This window comes from Chiloscyllium plagiosum, chromosome 33 (genome assembly GCF_004010195.1).
Source record: "Chiloscyllium plagiosum isolate BGI_BamShark_2017 chromosome 33, ASM401019v2, whole genome shotgun sequence".
Lineage (NCBI taxonomy): Eukaryota > Metazoa > Chordata > Chondrichthyes > Orectolobiformes > Hemiscylliidae > Chiloscyllium > Chiloscyllium plagiosum.
The window spans coordinates 3,779,250-3,797,219 of record NC_057742.1 but is presented as its reverse complement, the minus strand read 5'-3'; the positions used below and the strand labels follow the sequence as shown (position 1 = coordinate 3,797,219).

The 17,970-nt window shown below is 39.5% G+C and overlaps 2 protein-coding genes across 4 annotated transcripts in view; one reads left to right on the top strand and one right to left on the bottom strand.

Annotated features, from left to right (window-relative positions):
- The first annotated feature begins 467 nt into the window (after positions 1-467).
- On the top strand, positions 468-9,422 carry snf8 (SNF8 subunit of ESCRT-II). Of its 2 annotated transcripts, none has more exons than XM_043674797.1 (8): positions 468-874; positions 1,593-1,643; positions 1,786-1,924; positions 2,924-3,028; positions 5,135-5,207; positions 6,032-6,173; positions 7,486-7,557; positions 8,693-9,422. In XM_043674797.1, exons 1-8 carry the CDS (start codon positions 821-823, stop codon positions 8,828-8,830), a joined length of 774 nt encoding a protein of 257 aa, XP_043530732.1. In that variant the 5' UTR covers positions 468-820; the 3' UTR covers positions 8,831-9,422. The 2 variants fall into 2 exon arrangements, with proteins under 2 accessions (XP_043530732.1, XP_043530731.1); XM_043674796.1 differs by having other exon boundaries at positions 472-874; positions 7,483-7,557.
- An 894-nt stretch (positions 9,423-10,316) lies between these two features.
- Positions 10,317-17,970, bottom strand: part of ube2z (ubiquitin-conjugating enzyme E2Z) — a 37,778-nt gene continuing 30,124 nt past the window's right edge. For both annotated transcript variants that reach the window (XM_043674794.1, XM_043674795.1), the window contains exon 7: positions 10,317-17,761. In XM_043674794.1, the coding sequence (XP_043530729.1) occupies positions 17,591-17,761 (171 nt within the window). In that variant the 3' untranslated portion in view covers positions 10,317-17,590. The remainder of the gene's footprint in view (positions 17,762-17,970) is intronic.

Sequence of the window (17,970 nt, the reverse complement as noted above, 5' to 3'; positions counted from 1 at the left end):
TTAACCCATCTATTAAGAAAGAAACTAAATATAGACATGAAGGAGATTACAAAATACCTATTCAAAGTTCCTCTTTAGCTGTAAAGTACTTTGGATCCATGAATCATGAAAAGCACTTCAGAAAATGCAAGTCTGTCTTTGTTTTCTTTCTTATTCTGTTCATGGTATTTATAGTCCAACAGGTTTATTTGGAAGCACTAGCAACCTGGTGTTGTGTGATTTTTAACTTTGTCCACCCCAGTCCAACACTGGCTCCTCCACAACATGGAGGTGGCAAGGAAATACCAACAAAAGGAAATTAATTACTGCAGTTGCTGGAATCTGTACTGGAAAGAGTCATTTAGACTCCAAGTGTTAACTTGCTGGTGCTGTCTGGCCCGCTGTGATTCCCAGCATAAACAGTAGCAGAGACAATGTCCTGAGCGGAGACACCCCGACAGTAACAATTAAGGAAGTGGATGAGACAAAAGCGGAGGGAGGATGGGAAATGTAGTTTAATGTAGAGCGGAAAGGCTGGTGCTTAAATAATGCTGGGGAGAGGTTCGAGTCAAGAGGTTGAGGATGTGTTTATAATATAGTAACAAGGAAACTGGAACAGGTAACAATATGAGGAGTTACTGTAACGGTAGAAGAAGAATCGCTACTTGACAAGCTCCTGACATTGCTGCTTCCGTGTGGCAGGCGGATGGGGTCAGCGCTGAGCCGGGAATAAGGCGGAGCTGGAGCTGGAGCTGGACGAGCTGCAGTCAGTGAATTGGGTTCCTCGTCCCCGATCTCTTTCTTGCAGTGAAAAATAAAGCAGGCCCAGAGACCCGCAAAGATGCACCGCAGGGGAGTTGGAGCCGGCGCCATCGCCAAGAAGAAACTCGCAGAAGTAAGTTACAATGTGCTGTGGTTTTCCTCTCCGGCTACAATCCATTAACACCTCCCAGCCCCAATATTTTGTCCACCTTCTCCATTGACAGTCAGTTTTGCTTTTCCTTAGTCTATCAGCCTTTTCTCCCAGTCACTATCCTGTTCCCCTCCTCCTCTCTCTCCACCCCCTGGATGATGGGGCGGGCTCGATTGGCTGAATGGCCTATTCTTGTTTCTATGAGGAGAGACACTGCTAACTAAGGACTAGTATCTTTCAAGAAAATAAAACCACGTTGCACCTGTCTATGGGTAGGATTCCCATCTGAATTAGAAGGCCATGCACTCTGCTCCTGAGCATCATTATCATCTCATCAGTTCTGGAACTAAGAACAAACCACTGTGTGAAATCTTGAAATATAACTTCTGATGGAACTATTGTGTAAAAGACCCAATTGAGTTATGTCCAGTGTTCTTGTCCAATATTTGTCCTTCAGGCAATGCTACTGAAAACAGACCAGCTGGTTAGTACCATGTTGTTTACAGAATCTTGTCATATATAAATTGTTTCCTACATTAAAACAGTGGATTAATTTTCAAAGTTCTTCTTTAGCTGTAAAGTACTTTGGATCCATGAATCATGAAAAACACTTCAGAAAATGCAAGTCTGTCTTTGTTTTCTTTCTTATTCTGTTAATGGTATTTTGCTGCTTAATGTTTGCTTACTTAATTTTCTTTAGGCTAAGTATAAAGAGCGAGGAACAGTGATGGCTGAGGATCAGCTGGTTCAGGTGAGTAACTATGAACTCAAACCCATTTAATTAATCTTTATTACTGTCTGAAATTGACACTTTTGGTTTCAGCTATGCCTTGTAAAGAAGATCAATGGTCTGTCCTATCGAAAGATTTCTGAATTTTTCTTGATCTTTACAGATGTCAAAGCAGCTGGAAATGTTCAAGACCCATCTGGAGGAATTTGCCAGCAAACACAAACAAGAGATTCGGAAAAGCTCAGAGTTTCGTGTTCAGTTTCAGGATATGTGTGCAACAATTGGAGTGGACCCTCTTGCCTGTAATCCTGTTCAGTCACCTCTCTCCAGTTTCATTTTGAATTCACATCTTCCCTGATCTTGAAATATTATCTTCATTGTAGAGAGAGTTTTATTCTATCTGACTCCATGCTGTACCTGTCCTGGGATTATTTGTTGGGACAGTGTTGAGGAAGTAAAAGAGTAGAGAAAGCTTTACTCAATATTTAATCTTGTGCTGTCCCTGTCTTGTGTGTGTTTGATGGGAATAGGAGCTTTACTTTCAGTCTAAAGGTGTAAATGGAGCTTTACACTATCTAACCCTGCACTGTCCCTGTCCTGGGAGTGTTTGATGGGGACAGTGTTGGAAGAACTTTACTTAGTTTATTTTCAGTTTAAAAGAGTAGAGGCTAACCCTCTACTGTAGCTAACTAACTACTAGCTAACTACTCTAATGTAGCTAACCCTGTGCTGACCCTATCATGGGGACAGTGTAGAGAGAGCTTTACTCTATCTAACCCCATACTGTACCTGTCCTGGACTGTATTTATGGAGAGAATATCAAGGCACATTTACTTTGTTTAAAAAAAGTAGAGAGAAGTTTATTTTGTCTAAGCCCATGCTGTACCCATAGAGGGAGTGTTTAATAGGGCAAGTGTAGAGGAAGGTTCACCTTCAGTTTAAAAGCGTATAGAGAGCTTTGCTTTCAATGTAAGAGTAGGGAGAGCTTTACATCCTGGAGATTAGATTCAGAATATCTCTCTTGGGAGAATTTGATGGTGAGTGTGTTGAGGAAATTTTACTCTATATCTATCACCCACCCTAGTGCTGTACCTGTCCTGGAGTATTTGATGGGGCAGTGCAGAGGAAGCTTTACTTCCTGTTTAAGAGTAAAGTTCGCTCTGTACCTAACTTTGTGCTGTACCTGCCCTGGGAGTGTTTGATGTTGTGATGTGTGAGAAATTGATGAGACTTCTGTGCCCTTGCACTGATGAACAAAAATTGTCACATACACATAAGTTTACTTAATTTCCTCCTTGCAGCTGGCAAAGGATTCTGGTCAGAGATGCTAGGTGTCGGTGACTTCTACTACGAACTGGGAGTGCAAATTATTGAAGTGTGTCTGGCTCTGAAACACAGAAATGGAGGTGAATCTCTCATTATTCATGTTAAGTGAGTGAGATGGTTTGCATGAGACAGTGATTATGAGTGGCAATTTAAAACATACTTTCATCCAGGTTAGAAGCTTGCTTATGGAATGAAGATGGTTGAAGGATTTGAAAGTGCTGAACTTTAAAGTGTATGGGAGATGATACATCCACACAGTCCTCTGTGCAACAACAAATTCAATGTAGATATTTGCATAAAAGGGAATCCAAAAGGGCCAATTAGGGATCAAAAAAGGTGGCATGGATCATGGATGAGCCATTAAGTAAGTATTTTGCATCTGTCTGTACCAAGGGAAATGTTGTTATCCAGGCCAGTTTTACAGAGGAGGAAGCCTAATCATTAGGAAGAAATGAAATGAAATGAAAAATTGATAGAGGAAATATTTGATGAGCTGATGGCACTGAGAGTTAACAAGGCACGAGGACTGGATGAAATGCAAGGAAGAAAGAGTGGACATTGCAGAGACACTGGCAGGAAACTTCCACCCCTTCCCTGGATTCAGGGATGGGGTGGAAGATTGGAGAATTTAAACTTCTCTTTTGAAGAAAGGTGTAATTTTGTAAGTATAACAATTACAAACTACTCAGTTTAACGTCATTGAGACAGGGAAACTTCTGGAAACACTAATTTGGAATAGATTTAATAGCCACATGGATTTATTAAAGACCAAAAAGCACTTAGTACAATGCCACACAACAGATTTGTGGAATAAAAGGATCAGTAACAAATTGGATATAAAACTGGCATGGTGATAGGAAGCAGTGAGTACTGTTTAATGGATATTATTCCAACTGGTGGGAAGTTTGTCGTGGAGTTTTACAGGGGTCTATGCTGGGATCCTTGCCATTCCGAACTTATGTAAATCTAGATCATGAAGTGCAGCGGACAATTTCAAAATTTGTAGATGACACAGAACTTTGAAGCATTGTAAATTGTGAGGATAACAGTGTAAAACTTCAAAAGGACATTGATAGGTCAGTGGATATGTGGCAGATGATGTTTAATGCTGATAAGTGTGAGGTGATACATTTTAGTAGAAAGAATGTAGAGAGACAGTATAAAATATGGTATTCTAAAGGCTGTGCAAGAGCAGACCTGGCTGTGTATGTGCACATATAGGCCAGATAGCTAGAGCATGGTTAATAAAACAAAGTAAACCCAAGCTTTATTAATGGGGGCATAGAGTACAACAGCAGGAGATTAAATGGAACCATAATAAGACACTAGTTCAACCTCAGCTAGAAAATAGTCTACATTTCTGCACGCCACACTTTAGGAAGGATGTGAATGTACTGGGGACGGTGCAGAAAAGACTAACAAGAATGGTTCTAGGATAATACACAATAAAGACAGTTAGAAGTTGGTACTGTTTCCCATGGAAACAAGAAGGCTAGGAGGAGATTTGACTAAAGTTTTGAAACTCCTCAAAGCTCTGGGCAGCAGAAAGGATGTAGAAGGAGAGGTTACAGATTTAAAGTGTTCAGAAAAGAAGTAAAAATGATGTGGTTCGAGTCTGGAAATGCACTCATAGGAATTGTGGTGGTGATGGGTTCAATCGAGGCATTCAAGAGGACATTGGATAATAACGCTCATTATTTATCAAGAAAAGGCAGGAGAATGATAATAAATCATGCCTATTCAGAGAGCTGGTGCAGACATGATGGGCTGAATGGCTTCCTGCACCATAATAGTTCTGTGATATAGCACTGAGTAAATCTGACATTGAGTTACATGAGAAATTAGGTCAGTTGACCAAACTGCTTAATTGGAAAACTAAGTTTTTTTTTAATGTATGTCTTAAAGGAGGGATCGGATAGAGATAGAGAATTTAGAGAGGACATTCGTGGTTACAAATGATGGAGAAATGAAAGTTGAGATGTGCAAGAGTCACATTAGGAGGGTGGTGGGTTTTGATGTTACACAGAGAGAGTGGGGTGCAATCACGGTAAAACTATTAAGAATTGTGAAGCTGAAGCAAACCCAGTTAGCAAGCATGCAGGCGATGGATGAACAGAACTTGGTGTGAAAATGATCCCAACAAATGAGAAAAGCAACTTATGACGTACCTTTTAACTTCTTTGTAGGTCTGATCACACTGGACGAGCTGCACCAGCGTGTACTGAAAGGTCGAGGCAAGTTTGCCCAGGATGTCAGTCAGTGAGTAAAACAGGCAACTCCTAATGAAGGGGATCAATAATTGATTTAAGTCTGATCCTACCTTTATTTGCTTGAGTCTAGCTGTCTATCGTTCACTATGCAACACTTCATAGAATCAAAGCAATTTGGAGTACACAAGGGGGCCATTTGGCCCATGATGCTGGTTCTTTTAAAGAGCAATGATGCTGATGGTGATAATGATTGGAACTCCCTTCTGCAAATGGCAGTTAATCAAGCAATAGATATTAAATCTGAGATTGAAAAATTTGTGTTAACCAAATATCATAAGGGATTTGGTCTATAGGCAGGAATATGATGTTAGTTGACAGATCAGCCAAGTTGGAACTGGCTTCAGGTCTCCTCCTGTTCCTATGAAAAAAAAACTTTGGGGTGGGGGAAAAAACCTAGACCCAGGGTCCAAGACCTTCAAATTAAGTTTCTCAATGGCAGTCTCTAGAGGTATTACATCATATGAAAGAAAGTAGAAATCTAAAACTCCATTCCCTCCACGTTAAAAAAACTGTTGAGGCTGAGAATCCATTGAAAATGTCTGAATAACATGTAGCAAAATCCATTTAGATAATAATGTTAAAGGATTATGGAACCAAGGTGAAAAAGATACAGATTAGCCAAGGTCTAATTCAATAATGGAACAGGCTTGAGGGCTGAGTGGTCTCCTCTAATGTAGACATTGACTGATTTTTGTTTTTCTTTTATGGTATTTCATTTGCCCTTTAAATTAGTCACAGTAACCAATGACTTCTCCCTTTTGTTTCCTCTCCACTGAACACCCAACCACAACTCCACTTACCTTCCCTTCTCAGGGACGATCTCATTCGGGCCATCAAAAAACTGAAATCCTTGGGTAATGGTTTCAGTATAATCCCAATGGGAGGCGGATACCTGGTACAGTCTGTCCCCGCAGAGCTGAATATGGATCATACAGTGGTGCTGCAGATTGCAGAGGTAGGTGACATCACTCAGTTTTGAGACACAGCTGGCGGACTGAGGGAACATTTGATAATAACCTGCAGCTTTTTATATAATCAAAACTCCCATAGCATGAAACAGAAGCAACTGTCAAACAAACTTCAACACTGAACCACATACAGAAGTATTGAGATAGGTGGTCAACGGTTTGTTCAGAGGCTAAAAAGAAGCATCTTAAAAAGGGAGGAAGAGAGGTGTTGAAGTTCCAGAAAGCTGAAGGTACAATCATTAATGGTGGATAGTCTAAAATTGTGGATGTCTGACCAGGTGTGTGTATGTGGGAGATGCCCTGCTGTCAGATTTTACAAGTTGATTTATGACAACTGTTCATGTTCTGAGCTTCCCATGTCTTCCTATTACCACATATTTCAGCTCACTCTTGTTTGTAGACACCCTCTCGGTTTTTCTGGGATTTTAAAAAATTCACTTGTGGAATGTGGATGTCGCTAGCTAGATCAACATTTATTGCCTAATCACTATTTATCCTGGAGGAGGTGGTAGTGAGCTGACTTCTTGAATTGGTCTTTTAGCAGCAGGAAGGAGATATACCAGCACAACTCTTTCAGGATTTTGACTTCCTGATAATAAAGGAACAGCAATTTAATTCCAAGTCAGTGTGTATAGTTTGGAGAGGAACTTTGCAGTTGATGGTGTTTCTGTGTGTCTGCTGCCCTTGTCCTTTTGGGTGGAGGAGGTTGCAGATTTGGAAGGTGCCAGTAAAAGGGGTGATGCTGAGTTAGTGTTGGGTACTGCAGTAAAGAAAAAACATCTTAAAATATCTAGGAGCAAATAAGCTTCTCCACAAAGCCTTAACAACGTTTGGCTGTTAACTACTTCACAGGATGGTCCAAAGTTTTTTTTGAAGTGTAGTCAATGTTGTAACATAGAAATTCAAAAGCAAATGAGCACACTGCAATCTACCACAATCAGCAATGTGACAATGGCCAGATTTGAATTGTTGACTTTGGGACAATTACTGGTCACTAGGGAGAATTCACCTACTGTTCACAATCCTACTGTGGGATTGTTCACATCCACCTGGGGTGCAAACTGGACCTTTGTTTAATAAAGTCTTATTACCAGCATCTGTGCAGCACTCCCTCAGGTGTTGCACTAGGCATGTCAGCCTAGATTCTTGAACAGACTGAGACTGAAGTTAGTTTCCCCTCTAGTAAGTGACCAGATAAAGGGCATGAATGAGAAACTGGGATAATTAGGGATAAAACTGACAACTGTCTTATGATAGGGAGAGAGAGATTAAACTCAGCCATTTTGTGTCTTTCAGAAGAATGGGTATGTAACAGTCAGTGAAATTAAGTCCAGCCTGAAGTGGGATGCTGAACGTACTAACCAAGTACTGGTATGTATACCTACCATCTCCAGTCTCTCCTTCTTAGAACAGACTAGGCTGTCTGCTGAGACTGACATCATATTTTCCATAGTCTGACAGAACAAAGGAATGGTAAAACTGGAGTCAGGCACAGGCAAAAACATTGATTCTATACTTCTATCAAATATGGATGTCATCTTTGAAATATTGCTTTCTTCAAATAAGGAAAACTGCTAATAAAGACAGCCCATGTAAGCTAATAGAGCTGAAACAGAATGCTTCCAATAAATGACTGGACTTTTGTGATTGTATGTTAGGGTTATTTGGGAAACCAAAGAATGAAAACATAGACAAACAGCTGGTAAAACCTTCTCTGTGATTTTGCACATCTAGACTAATGTGGATGGCAAATATGAAGATGTCAAGAAACACATTAATTATTTGCATTTTTAAAAAATCTTCATGATACATTACATTCCTTTGGTTCCCCATTAAATGTTAGTGTTCAACATTTTCATATTTTAAACTTCTGTGACATTGTCACCTTTCAGTGGTTTATTTAAAATTACAGCAACAAGCTTTTTCCCAGGGTGAAGGATTCAATAACGAGAGGTCATGCTTTCAAGAAAGGTGGAAAGTTTAAGGGAGATACACGCGGCAAGTACTTCACACAGAGGGTGATGGGCATTTGGAATGTGTTACCAGCAGATGTGGTAGAGTCAGACATGGTAGCATCATTTAAGATGCATCTGGACAGATGCATGAGTAGGTGGGGAGCAGAGGGATACCAATGCTTAGGAATTGACCGACAGGTTTAGATAGTATATTTGGATCGGCTCAGGCTTGGAGGGCCGAAGGGCCTGTTCCTGGATTGTAAATTTTCTTTGTTCTTTTCTTTGTTCAAGTCCATTCAAGTGATTATATTCCCACTCTACTTTATTCTCATTCTACTAATATATCATTTCTCGATGTTTACCTAATTTGCCATCTGCATGAGTCACCAGCTGTTCCTCCCACTAGCAACTTGGTTATTCTCACTGCTCTGCAAAGATTTTGTTTTCTTTTCATTACAGCGGGGGAGGATGGGGATTTAGCTGTGAATAAGGCGTTAACAATTTAGATGAGAATCTGTGTCAAAAACTCTTGCCGTTGTAACCTCTTTCAGGAACATTTGTTGAAAGAAGGCTTGGCGTGGATAGATAAACAAGCTCCTGAAGAGCCTCAATACTGGTTACCTGCACTCTTTTCCGATCTATACTCCCAAGATGTCACTCCTGAAGAAGCTGATGCAAGTTTGCTGTGAGGAAAAATTAATACTTCAGTCCAGAGAGTGAATAGACTCCATCCACCTTGATGGTTCTGACACCAGAATGAAAGACTGGATGTTCAAGTTCTGGATACACAAATCTTTTTGTAGCAGGCAACTTCCAGTATCCCTGCATATGATACTTGCACAATTAAATGGCATTTCTCAGCCTTTAACCACTGGAAACTAACCCAAGGTATTGTACTGCTACACACACGGTTTGGATTTTGAAGAAAAAGTCATTTGACACATCTGTCCAAACATTTTAAAATTGCCGTTGAAGTGGTGTTGCTGCAGATCAAGAGTTGGGAGCAGAATATTTGACCTGCAGAATTGTCTGGATAAGTCGACTGAAATACTAATCTCCCGCTAAAGCTTGTAATTTTGCTGGTGATGAAGATATACAAAATATTGGTCAGAAAAACAACAACTGGGTCAGTTGTGCCTGTCTTGCTCTCATAATGATGACTTCTTATTCTTCCCCTGACCCCAAATCTTTGACTGAGAAGTTACCACTTGAAGGCAAACCTTGGCATTGGCAAGGTTTTGTATTACAAAACTCAATTCAATTTAATTTTGTCAAAAGAAACCATGTAATGGAGAGTTTAATTTTGCACCAAACATTCACTGATTTAAAAGTTTCCAGCAGTGCACACATCACTTTCCTATGATTCATTAAAAGCAGCTTGCTGAATGCCAGTTTTTATGATTGAATCCAAATGCAGATGAATACTGACTGACGATTAAGATTTTCTTTTCCTTCTGCTAGTCAGGATGTCCCCGTGCCCTGAAGCAGTTGGCAGTTACATAAACTGCACGTACTCAAAAGCCAGTTAAGTAGTTAAACTGACCCGTTCGATCAGCCCCCGAATATAATCTTCCTACCTCCAGGGCAGGTCCTGACTCCACTTTCGTCTCTGTCTTCACAAACCACACACTGTAATGGTTCATTGTACAAACGACAAACTGACAGCTTAGATATGAAGCTGTGTTTCCATGTTGCTGGAGGGAAAGGAGACAGGCACTTTGAATAAAAGTATGAGAGTCCTTAAATCACCTCCATCTTTCTGTCCCCTTGTGGAAAGTGGAGGAAAAGATTTTGAAAAGTTGCGATGATTGGACTACAGTGGTTCTAGGTGGGGGGGTGGGAGAGACGATACAGACTCAGAACTACAAATCCTGTGAACAATAAGTATTTTGTCAGTAGAAGGTTTCTGCCTATTTGGTAGTCAGAGGAGTCAGTTTTAAAATAGTGGTAAAGGAACTGAGAGGCTGTTGGGAAGATGAAAAGTTATTTACATACTAACAGCTATAGGGAAAGAAGGGGGAAATTGGGATGAATGTAAAGTTGGTACAGATATGATGCGCATATGGCCTCTATGTGCTAAGTTTGCTTTCATTCAACTAATAACCACAATAAGCCCACTGACTCTTTCCCAGTGTAGCTCTAAGCAGAATAAATTAAGTGAATCATGCAATTTAGTAGATTTTGTCATCAGCAAATTTTATTGCACCAAAAATTTGAATTGTCACTTATATACAATATGAAACAATATAAACATCAGTGCTTTTTCCTAGTTTGCATATTAGTTGTTAACCATGATTAGACAATCTTTAACCACGTGCATCTATTAAATTGGTGTCATAGCTGAACCCAACCAGCAGTACCAGATTGGCAATTCAATGGGGTTTTACCTTCACTCTTGTTACCTTGAAATGAAGTACCAGCGAGCTAATAGATGTGTATATAATCCACAGCAAGTAATCCAATAGAAAATTATATCCATTTCAGAGGTGTCCAAACCAGCGGGTGAATGAATTATCACTTAACAGGTATGGGAGGCCCTTGTCAGAAGACACTCCCCAATACCCAGATTGTTTATCTTGTAAGGCATCATAACTGAGGTGTAAGTAACATGAGAAACCAAGGCAGTGAAAAGACACACTTTTTAAATTTCCAAAAGGAGCTGTTTTTTACACAAACTCTCACCTCATGCAATATTGTCTTTTTCTTACGTTGAGGTGTAAGTCAAAGATACCACAGTCCATATCCAGTACCTCCTGCAAACGACCACTGCTTAACCTTCAATACTAGCATTGTGTTTGACAAAGAACATCATGAGTCACTGGTTTGAGACTGCCTGATACACAAGCACTTTTCCCACAAGAAATGCCAGAGAGCGACTGGAGATGGAAAGGCAAGCTGAGAACTGAGGCCAATTGCCAGTAACTCCACTCAAACCATGCGTGACAGAGAATATTCTGCTCCATATGGTCCAGTGACATCTTACTTTTACATCCGAAGATGGAGCAGATACTGAATGTTGGAAAACATTATAATGAAGTTTCTGTACCTGAGTATAGAAGTGAAAGGTAATGTCTCAGTGGTACATAGTAGAGAGGGGTGTTTATCAGTTTGCCAATGGATGGCAATGAATACTGTGCTGAGGGATGGAGGAAGTGCCTCAGCAATCTAACTGAAACATGTCATGATGGTTGTGGAAGGAGCTCGGATTACCAGGCCTTTCAAAAAATGAGCATACCTTTTAAACAAGAAACATTTCTCACATTAACTATACTTCACAGCTCTAGGCAAATTGCTCTTCTCTGAAATGCTGCTTTAAGCAGCTTTAATCCTCATTGTACTCCCATCATCTCTGGCCTTGGGAATATTACCCTATGTCAATGTTTTGCCTGGCATGGGAATCGGAAATAATTGTGCAGCCAAGTTTAAGGTGAGGCCCAAAAGTGAAACAAACATGTTACCATCAACAATATTAAACGCAGAACAGATAACTGATATACTGAATGTCTCTCCCCTGGGTAAATTGCAGCAGTTCAATTATAGATTTAAAAAAAATAACGCAGCAGGTTGTAGGTAATGGATTAAGTTCTGACCAATATGTTTTGACATTAGCTTGATGGATACACCACAGACCATAGCTGTTGACTCTTTCAACTTTCTCTTCCACTGTAACCCCTAGGCTTAAGATTCTATTGAATATCAGGCTTCTAAGGTTAAGTCCTTCCAATGTAGTGCTGGTTACCCTGCAAAAGATGTTGCATGTCCATGGACAATACTCCAAGCCTTTTAGTTACAAGCGTAACTGACCTGCATCCTGCTTTCTAAATACTTCCTTCAATGCATTTGAAGTAAAATAAAATTCCTGTTTGATAAGCTGTTTCCTCAAAATGAATGGATCAACCACCCTCAATCACAATTCAGTAAAAACTGGAGTACAATTTTTTTATCCTGTCATGGCAGTGCAAGAATCCTTAGAAATCATTAGAATTCCATGGAACTGGTCGAGTAATTGAATATCTAACCAATCATATAAAAATGGATCTTGTTAAATACACTTGTTCCAACATAGCAACAGGACTTTGCGGTGCGGGGCGGTGCGGGGGGGGGAGAACTTGTTTTAAGGCATACTTGGTTTCAGATTGAAAGGACAAACATTGTTTGAAAGCAGGAAACAGAGCTGGTTCAATTCTGAACGTAAGTCAGTAAATAAATTAAATGAAGAACTGTTCTGGGTGTAGTAAACCATTTCTATTGCAGATGACATTAACTGTGAAAGGGATTCTGCTGTGTTGCAACAAGCTTGGATTTAGATATATGTAACATAAACTAGGTTACCAAATGGAAGTGATCTCATATCCCTGTGTTCCTTTACTGGACGATCTTTCTGTTTCATTGTACGTGGTTGGAAGCCCGAATGGTGACAATACATTGTAATTATAAGATTAAAAATAAATTGCAAAACAGGTCTTGTGATGGCATTAATGAAAATGTGAATTTGCCTTAAAATAGTGGCTATCATCCTAACTGAAATTGCAAATGGGGCTGCTAAAGTGATCTGACATCAGTTCAAACTCTTAGGGGTGCCCAATCAGGAATGTAACACAAGAATCCAAAATCTGAAATAACAAGCAATTTTTAAAATCTGTATATATTTATACATTTAAGGGAAAACCTACATGAGCCTTTGCCATTAATTGGAGTGTTTTGTTTAACACTGATTATGAAGCATCACAAATATAGATGTAATCTCTGATGTGGCTTCATTTTAGGGAATTTACATTTATTTTGTAAAACATGCACTCAATCCTCCCCACCCTCATCTTGAAAGCAACAAACTTTTGCTGATATGGTTGCCAAAAGCAGACGGTCCTTTTGTACCATCCCTAAAATGTCTTTCTTAATGAGCAAACTGTACACTGCTTGACTATGGAGTGTATCACATCTTAACCTGACTGTAATTCAACAAGTGTGCATATTCCAGCAAAGGCTTCTGAACACCGGTCAGGGCAGAAACAGTGGCTGATTTTTACACCTACAATTTGCCCACAAATGCTGAGGTCAACAAAAGCAGTCTAAATGTTGCACTGGTATTAGCAAACTTGCTACACTGAGGAATTGGATTGGTGACAGCTCTGGTTTTTATGATGAGCGCTGCAGTGGCAAGCACATTCACCAACTCAACTGCACAGGGGAGCTAATCAAACCATTTTAGATTAGTGGGAGATTATCAGTGACAGAGAAAGAAATTTTGGTAACTCTCAATATGCACACTTTCAAGTTATCTGCCACAATCTTTAGATTGAACTAGGATTCTATTATCAACATATTCAAGGTTATTATACATTTATGGATGCCTGTAGAATAAACTTGCATTATTTTGAGTAAACACTCAAGGCAAGTTTAGAATCATTGTCAAAGATGGCAGTAAGTGTAATACTGATCACCAAGTAACCCCATAACAAAGGATTCAAATCTCATTCTTTATGATCAAGTGATGAACATAGGTGCCAAACATAGAAACCGTCTGTCCCATTTGGATAACCTGAAATTTTGTGGTTAGGAAGCCAATGATAAGCTTGATCTGTATGATACTATATGGTAAGTGATATCCTTCAACTGGAGATATCTAACAGGGCTGAGTGATCTCTTGCTGGTAGTTCCTCCGTTTGCCCCTGTTCCTTACCTGTATGCAATTCCTCAATAAGGTCTCATACTCGATTTACTTTGGGTTTTGTAGCTGCACCCAATCTCTGTACTTACAATGATGTTCATGTTCCATCAATGCAGACTGCTCCAGGATCAGAACCATTGTCCTGTTGGTTCCAATTCCAGGCAGGAGAAAGGGATGTTGAGACCAACTATAGCACCAAGATCACCTTATAATTAACACTGGTCAGTGACTGTCCCAGCGCTGTGTCAAAAAGCAAGGTCAGTGGAATGAGAAGTTGTAAATGAGAAATTTCGCAGGTAGCTCATCAGCAACTCCATCACAAATTCTCTCCAGTAATACACTGAGTTACAATTCAACCTGAAAAAAGTTCCACTGTTTACTTTTGCAATGCAATCACAAGATGTGCAGAGATGGCTTATAACATCAATATACAAAGCAGCAGCTAAACACCCAGCACTAGGTTGTATCTCACTCTACTCCAAGGCCTGAGAATACTTTTTCAGCTAACTGTGCTGAAATATTGAAAGTAAATGTTTATTCAATTCCATGAAAAGGGAACCAAATGTTTAGACTATTTACACACAAGAAAAATCTTTACAGTTTCCACCAGACATTGCACAGAATTGCTCAATTATTAGTATTTTCACATGGCTTGTGAGTGAATGATGGCACCACTTTGACATGGTAACAAATGGGCTATTCATCATTAATAGAATCTGGCATTAGAAAACTGCCAAGTACTTAAGAGATGAATAAACCCATTGCTCTAATCTGGGTAGCAACGGGTTAAACTTTTTTTTAAAAAACATTAAAAGCAATAATGCAATTAAGGAGGTTCCAGAAACATAAACAAGGTGTAACAGTTACTCAACTTATTAAAAGACAGGAAATTTAAAGCCATTATTACTACTTCTAAGTCAATGGCTTGGGCTGAATTATTTCAAAATTTATTTTAGATTACTTGACCAATGGCAATATTTTGCTTTAGATCATAAGTTGCAAGAGTTGGGAGCTGTTTAACTGTTAACACCTCAGAAGCAAAAAAACCAAAAATCAGTGACTTTCCTTAACTCTAAATAAACAATGTCTCCGGCACAGGTCAAGTAACATGAAAGACAGGGGGTTAACTGAGGTGTCTCTGAACTTGCTGTAAATTGCATCAGTGGAAATGAGGTGATGAGATCAGTCACTCTCATTTGTATCTTCTGAAACATCTCACAAGGGTAGCCACAACACATAACAGTCTCATGGCTGCAATATGTACAGTATGTTCAGCAGACAGGGTTTTTTTTTGGGGGGGGAGCAAAAAAGAGAAATACTCTTGTCTGCAAGAAATTCTTATCTAGTAGTTTGGTTCACCCAGGATGAAGCGCCCTGAACCAAGCTGCTTCACATACATACAATCTTTGTATCAAATGGTTTCTTTAAAACGTGTTTGACTGTACAATAAAGTAACAGTAGCTGGGTTATGGGAATAATGTAAAGTCACATCACAGCACAAATACATCAGGTACCATGTTCCAGGTATCCCACGTTAATTGGGATTTAGCTGTCAGGACCATGGCCAGAGGAACTGGGAGCAGGATTTGGGGAGACTTTCAATGTAAGGGAAGAAGAAAACAGGAATTTTCATCATCAAGGGAGGGTGAGGATTTTGCTGTCAGTGATTCCCCACTTTCTGAACTTTTCCACGTATATCTAATTGATCCAATAACATGCCTGTTGTATTGGAGGAGGCATGATCTTGAAACTATTGGTATTCATAAACCTTGGACAAACAAACAAAATTGAAACTGGGACAAAGCTGCAATGGACTGAATGGAATCTCTGAATGAAACAACAATGTCCCAAATTCAGATTACCAGCATTTCACTTCCATCAGATATCCCAACAGCTGCTATTCTGTCAAATGATAAGGTCAGAGCGTACTGACTGGTCCAGCTTTCCAGCCTTCCATTGAACAGACAGAAAGCAAAATCAGGCTGTCCTCCTGGGAGTCATCAAAGGAAGGCTTACAAAATTTGTTTTAAAAATTAACAGCTTCTAAAAACACTCTCCTTTATAAAGGAAGTTGGGGGGGGGGGGTTCATTAAATCTTTAAGAGTAGTACTAAGAATTATTTATGATGACATCAGGTTTTGTCCAAGCAGAATCCAGAGTCACATTTTAAAATTTTATCTGTGATCACAAACAATTTTATATCATTCACCTGACCAGCAAATCCTCAATGGATTAGAAGTCAAACAGGTCGGAAAGATTAGATCAGACTGAAGCTATAAAAATTGCACCTTTGCAGCCTCTTGGACTATATCTGAACCTGCATTTGGGAGAGCAGAAGGAATGCTCAGAACGCAGTGATGAAGTCAAAGAGTAGGGGGAGCAAAGACACATTGATACAGTATGCACAGAAAACTATTGGAAAAAAGATTTATATTTACCTCAATACTGAAGTTACTTAAACAAATTTGAACAGTGCTTTGACCAACCAGAGGTGCACTTGCTATGACCAGAAATCACCTCCAAACCTCTGCCCTATCCATACAACAAAGACTTTGAGACAACTGGTCAAGAGGATATTTTTAGCAGATATTTCTCTCTGGTAATCCAAGTTGCACTTAGTTGAATTTTCATCATGTCCCCATTTATTTTCTACAGCTCAACATCCCCTTACAAGCTTTCTAACAGGGGCAACAGATTTCAGAACAGATTACCAATGTGCAAAGTTTTCAGCCACCATGCATGCAAATAGAGCAGACTGTGATGAACTCAGGACATTTGCCAATTTGTGGATTGAACATCAGATCAAGTCTCTCCTAAATGGATGACTGGTTTATATAGTACATAGACATCTCTCTCTAAAATATATGCATCTTTGGGAAGCCAATAAAAGGGGTTATAATGACAGTCACTTTTCCTTTAACGTTGGTACTCTGCTACAAGAGAAATCCAGTATCAATACAGCTATGTGGTGCCATAGATCAGTACAGGGCTTGCTTGGTGAGATTTATAGAAACCCTCCACAAAAGAGAAACATGAAAAAAATCCATGTTTGACCCATCTGAATTAAACATGAAACAGCCCTTAAGTAAACAGCTTTTCCGTCACTTGCCACACATTTAACAAAAGTGTGTTGGATTCTGTTTGAAAGATTGAACGGATTAAAACAGGTACATGTATCAATTTGCAACAGATTCAACACCATATCAGGAAATGTCATTGTTAAATGAAGTAAATTAATTCTGTGGATTTTGTAGTTAACATTTAAACACAGTTGTCAGACACCAGCCTCAGAATACCCATTGTATGGTGCTGTTGCAAGACGACTGGACATGTAATCCATGAATACCTGAACAGTCTCATCATACCAGAGATCGTCTCCAGAGATGTTCTCATATAGATCTCAGTATATTTAAAAAAAAACATCCACACTGTCTCCTACAGGTGGCTATACTGATGAAGCAAGAGGCTAAACCTTGTGGGTAACAATGGACATTACAGAGCAATGTTTTACAGTGAAAATATTGCCCTGCAAAAAAATAAGTATAGATTGGAGAGCTAAAACTTTAAAAAATTATAATCAAGAGATTCTTACCCAAGCCAATTCTCTCCTTTTACCATTACAAAGCCAAAGCTGAGTAAAAAACAGGCTTCCACAAAGATACCAGATCCTTGGTCTATATACAAAACCACGTGAGAGGTCTCACTCCTGGATGCCTGAGCTTTAGCCCAGCTTCCCTGGATCCTCACCATTACATACACGGGCTGTCCCAGTGTTCGTATTCTAAGGGTGAGAAGTGCCTTGACTGTCTTGTTCGGTTCCTGAAGAGCTGCTGTCAGAGTCTGCCTCTATTGCTTCTTCTTCATTTTTCTTTTTCAACCTCTGTCTTATGGCTTGCAGGCGATTCAGTAAGGTCTGGTAATCAAAATGACCTCGCCTCTCCCCAAAAGGATCCTGTGAGAGAAAGAAGAACATGCCCATGTATTTTACTGCAAAGTTTTAAATCAAATTTTGCAAAATATCTTTAACATTTGCAATCATTTTGTTTCTATGAAAACGAATAATACTCTGAAGAAAAAATACTCCTGACATTTTCTTTTCTCTAACTGTACCCTAACTTTCTCAACGGCAAATAGTTGTATTATACCAAAAAAAACTGATTT

What these genes read in the sequence shown, in the direction of transcription:
- snf8 (XM_043674796.1), top strand. Translation starts at nt 821, where the DNA reads ATGCACCGCAGGGGAGTTGGAGCCGGCGCCATCGCCAAGAAGAAACTC. An exon ending in CTGAGGATCAGCTGGTTCAG is followed by an intron (nt 1,644 to 1,785) that starts GTGAGTAACTAT and finishes TGATCTTTACAG; the next exon opens with ATGTCAAAGCAGCTGGAAAT. An exon ending in TGGTGCTGCAGATTGCAGAG is followed by an intron (nt 6,174 to 7,482) that starts GTAGGTGACATC and finishes TGTGTCTTTCAG; the next exon opens with AAGAATGGGTATGTAACAGT.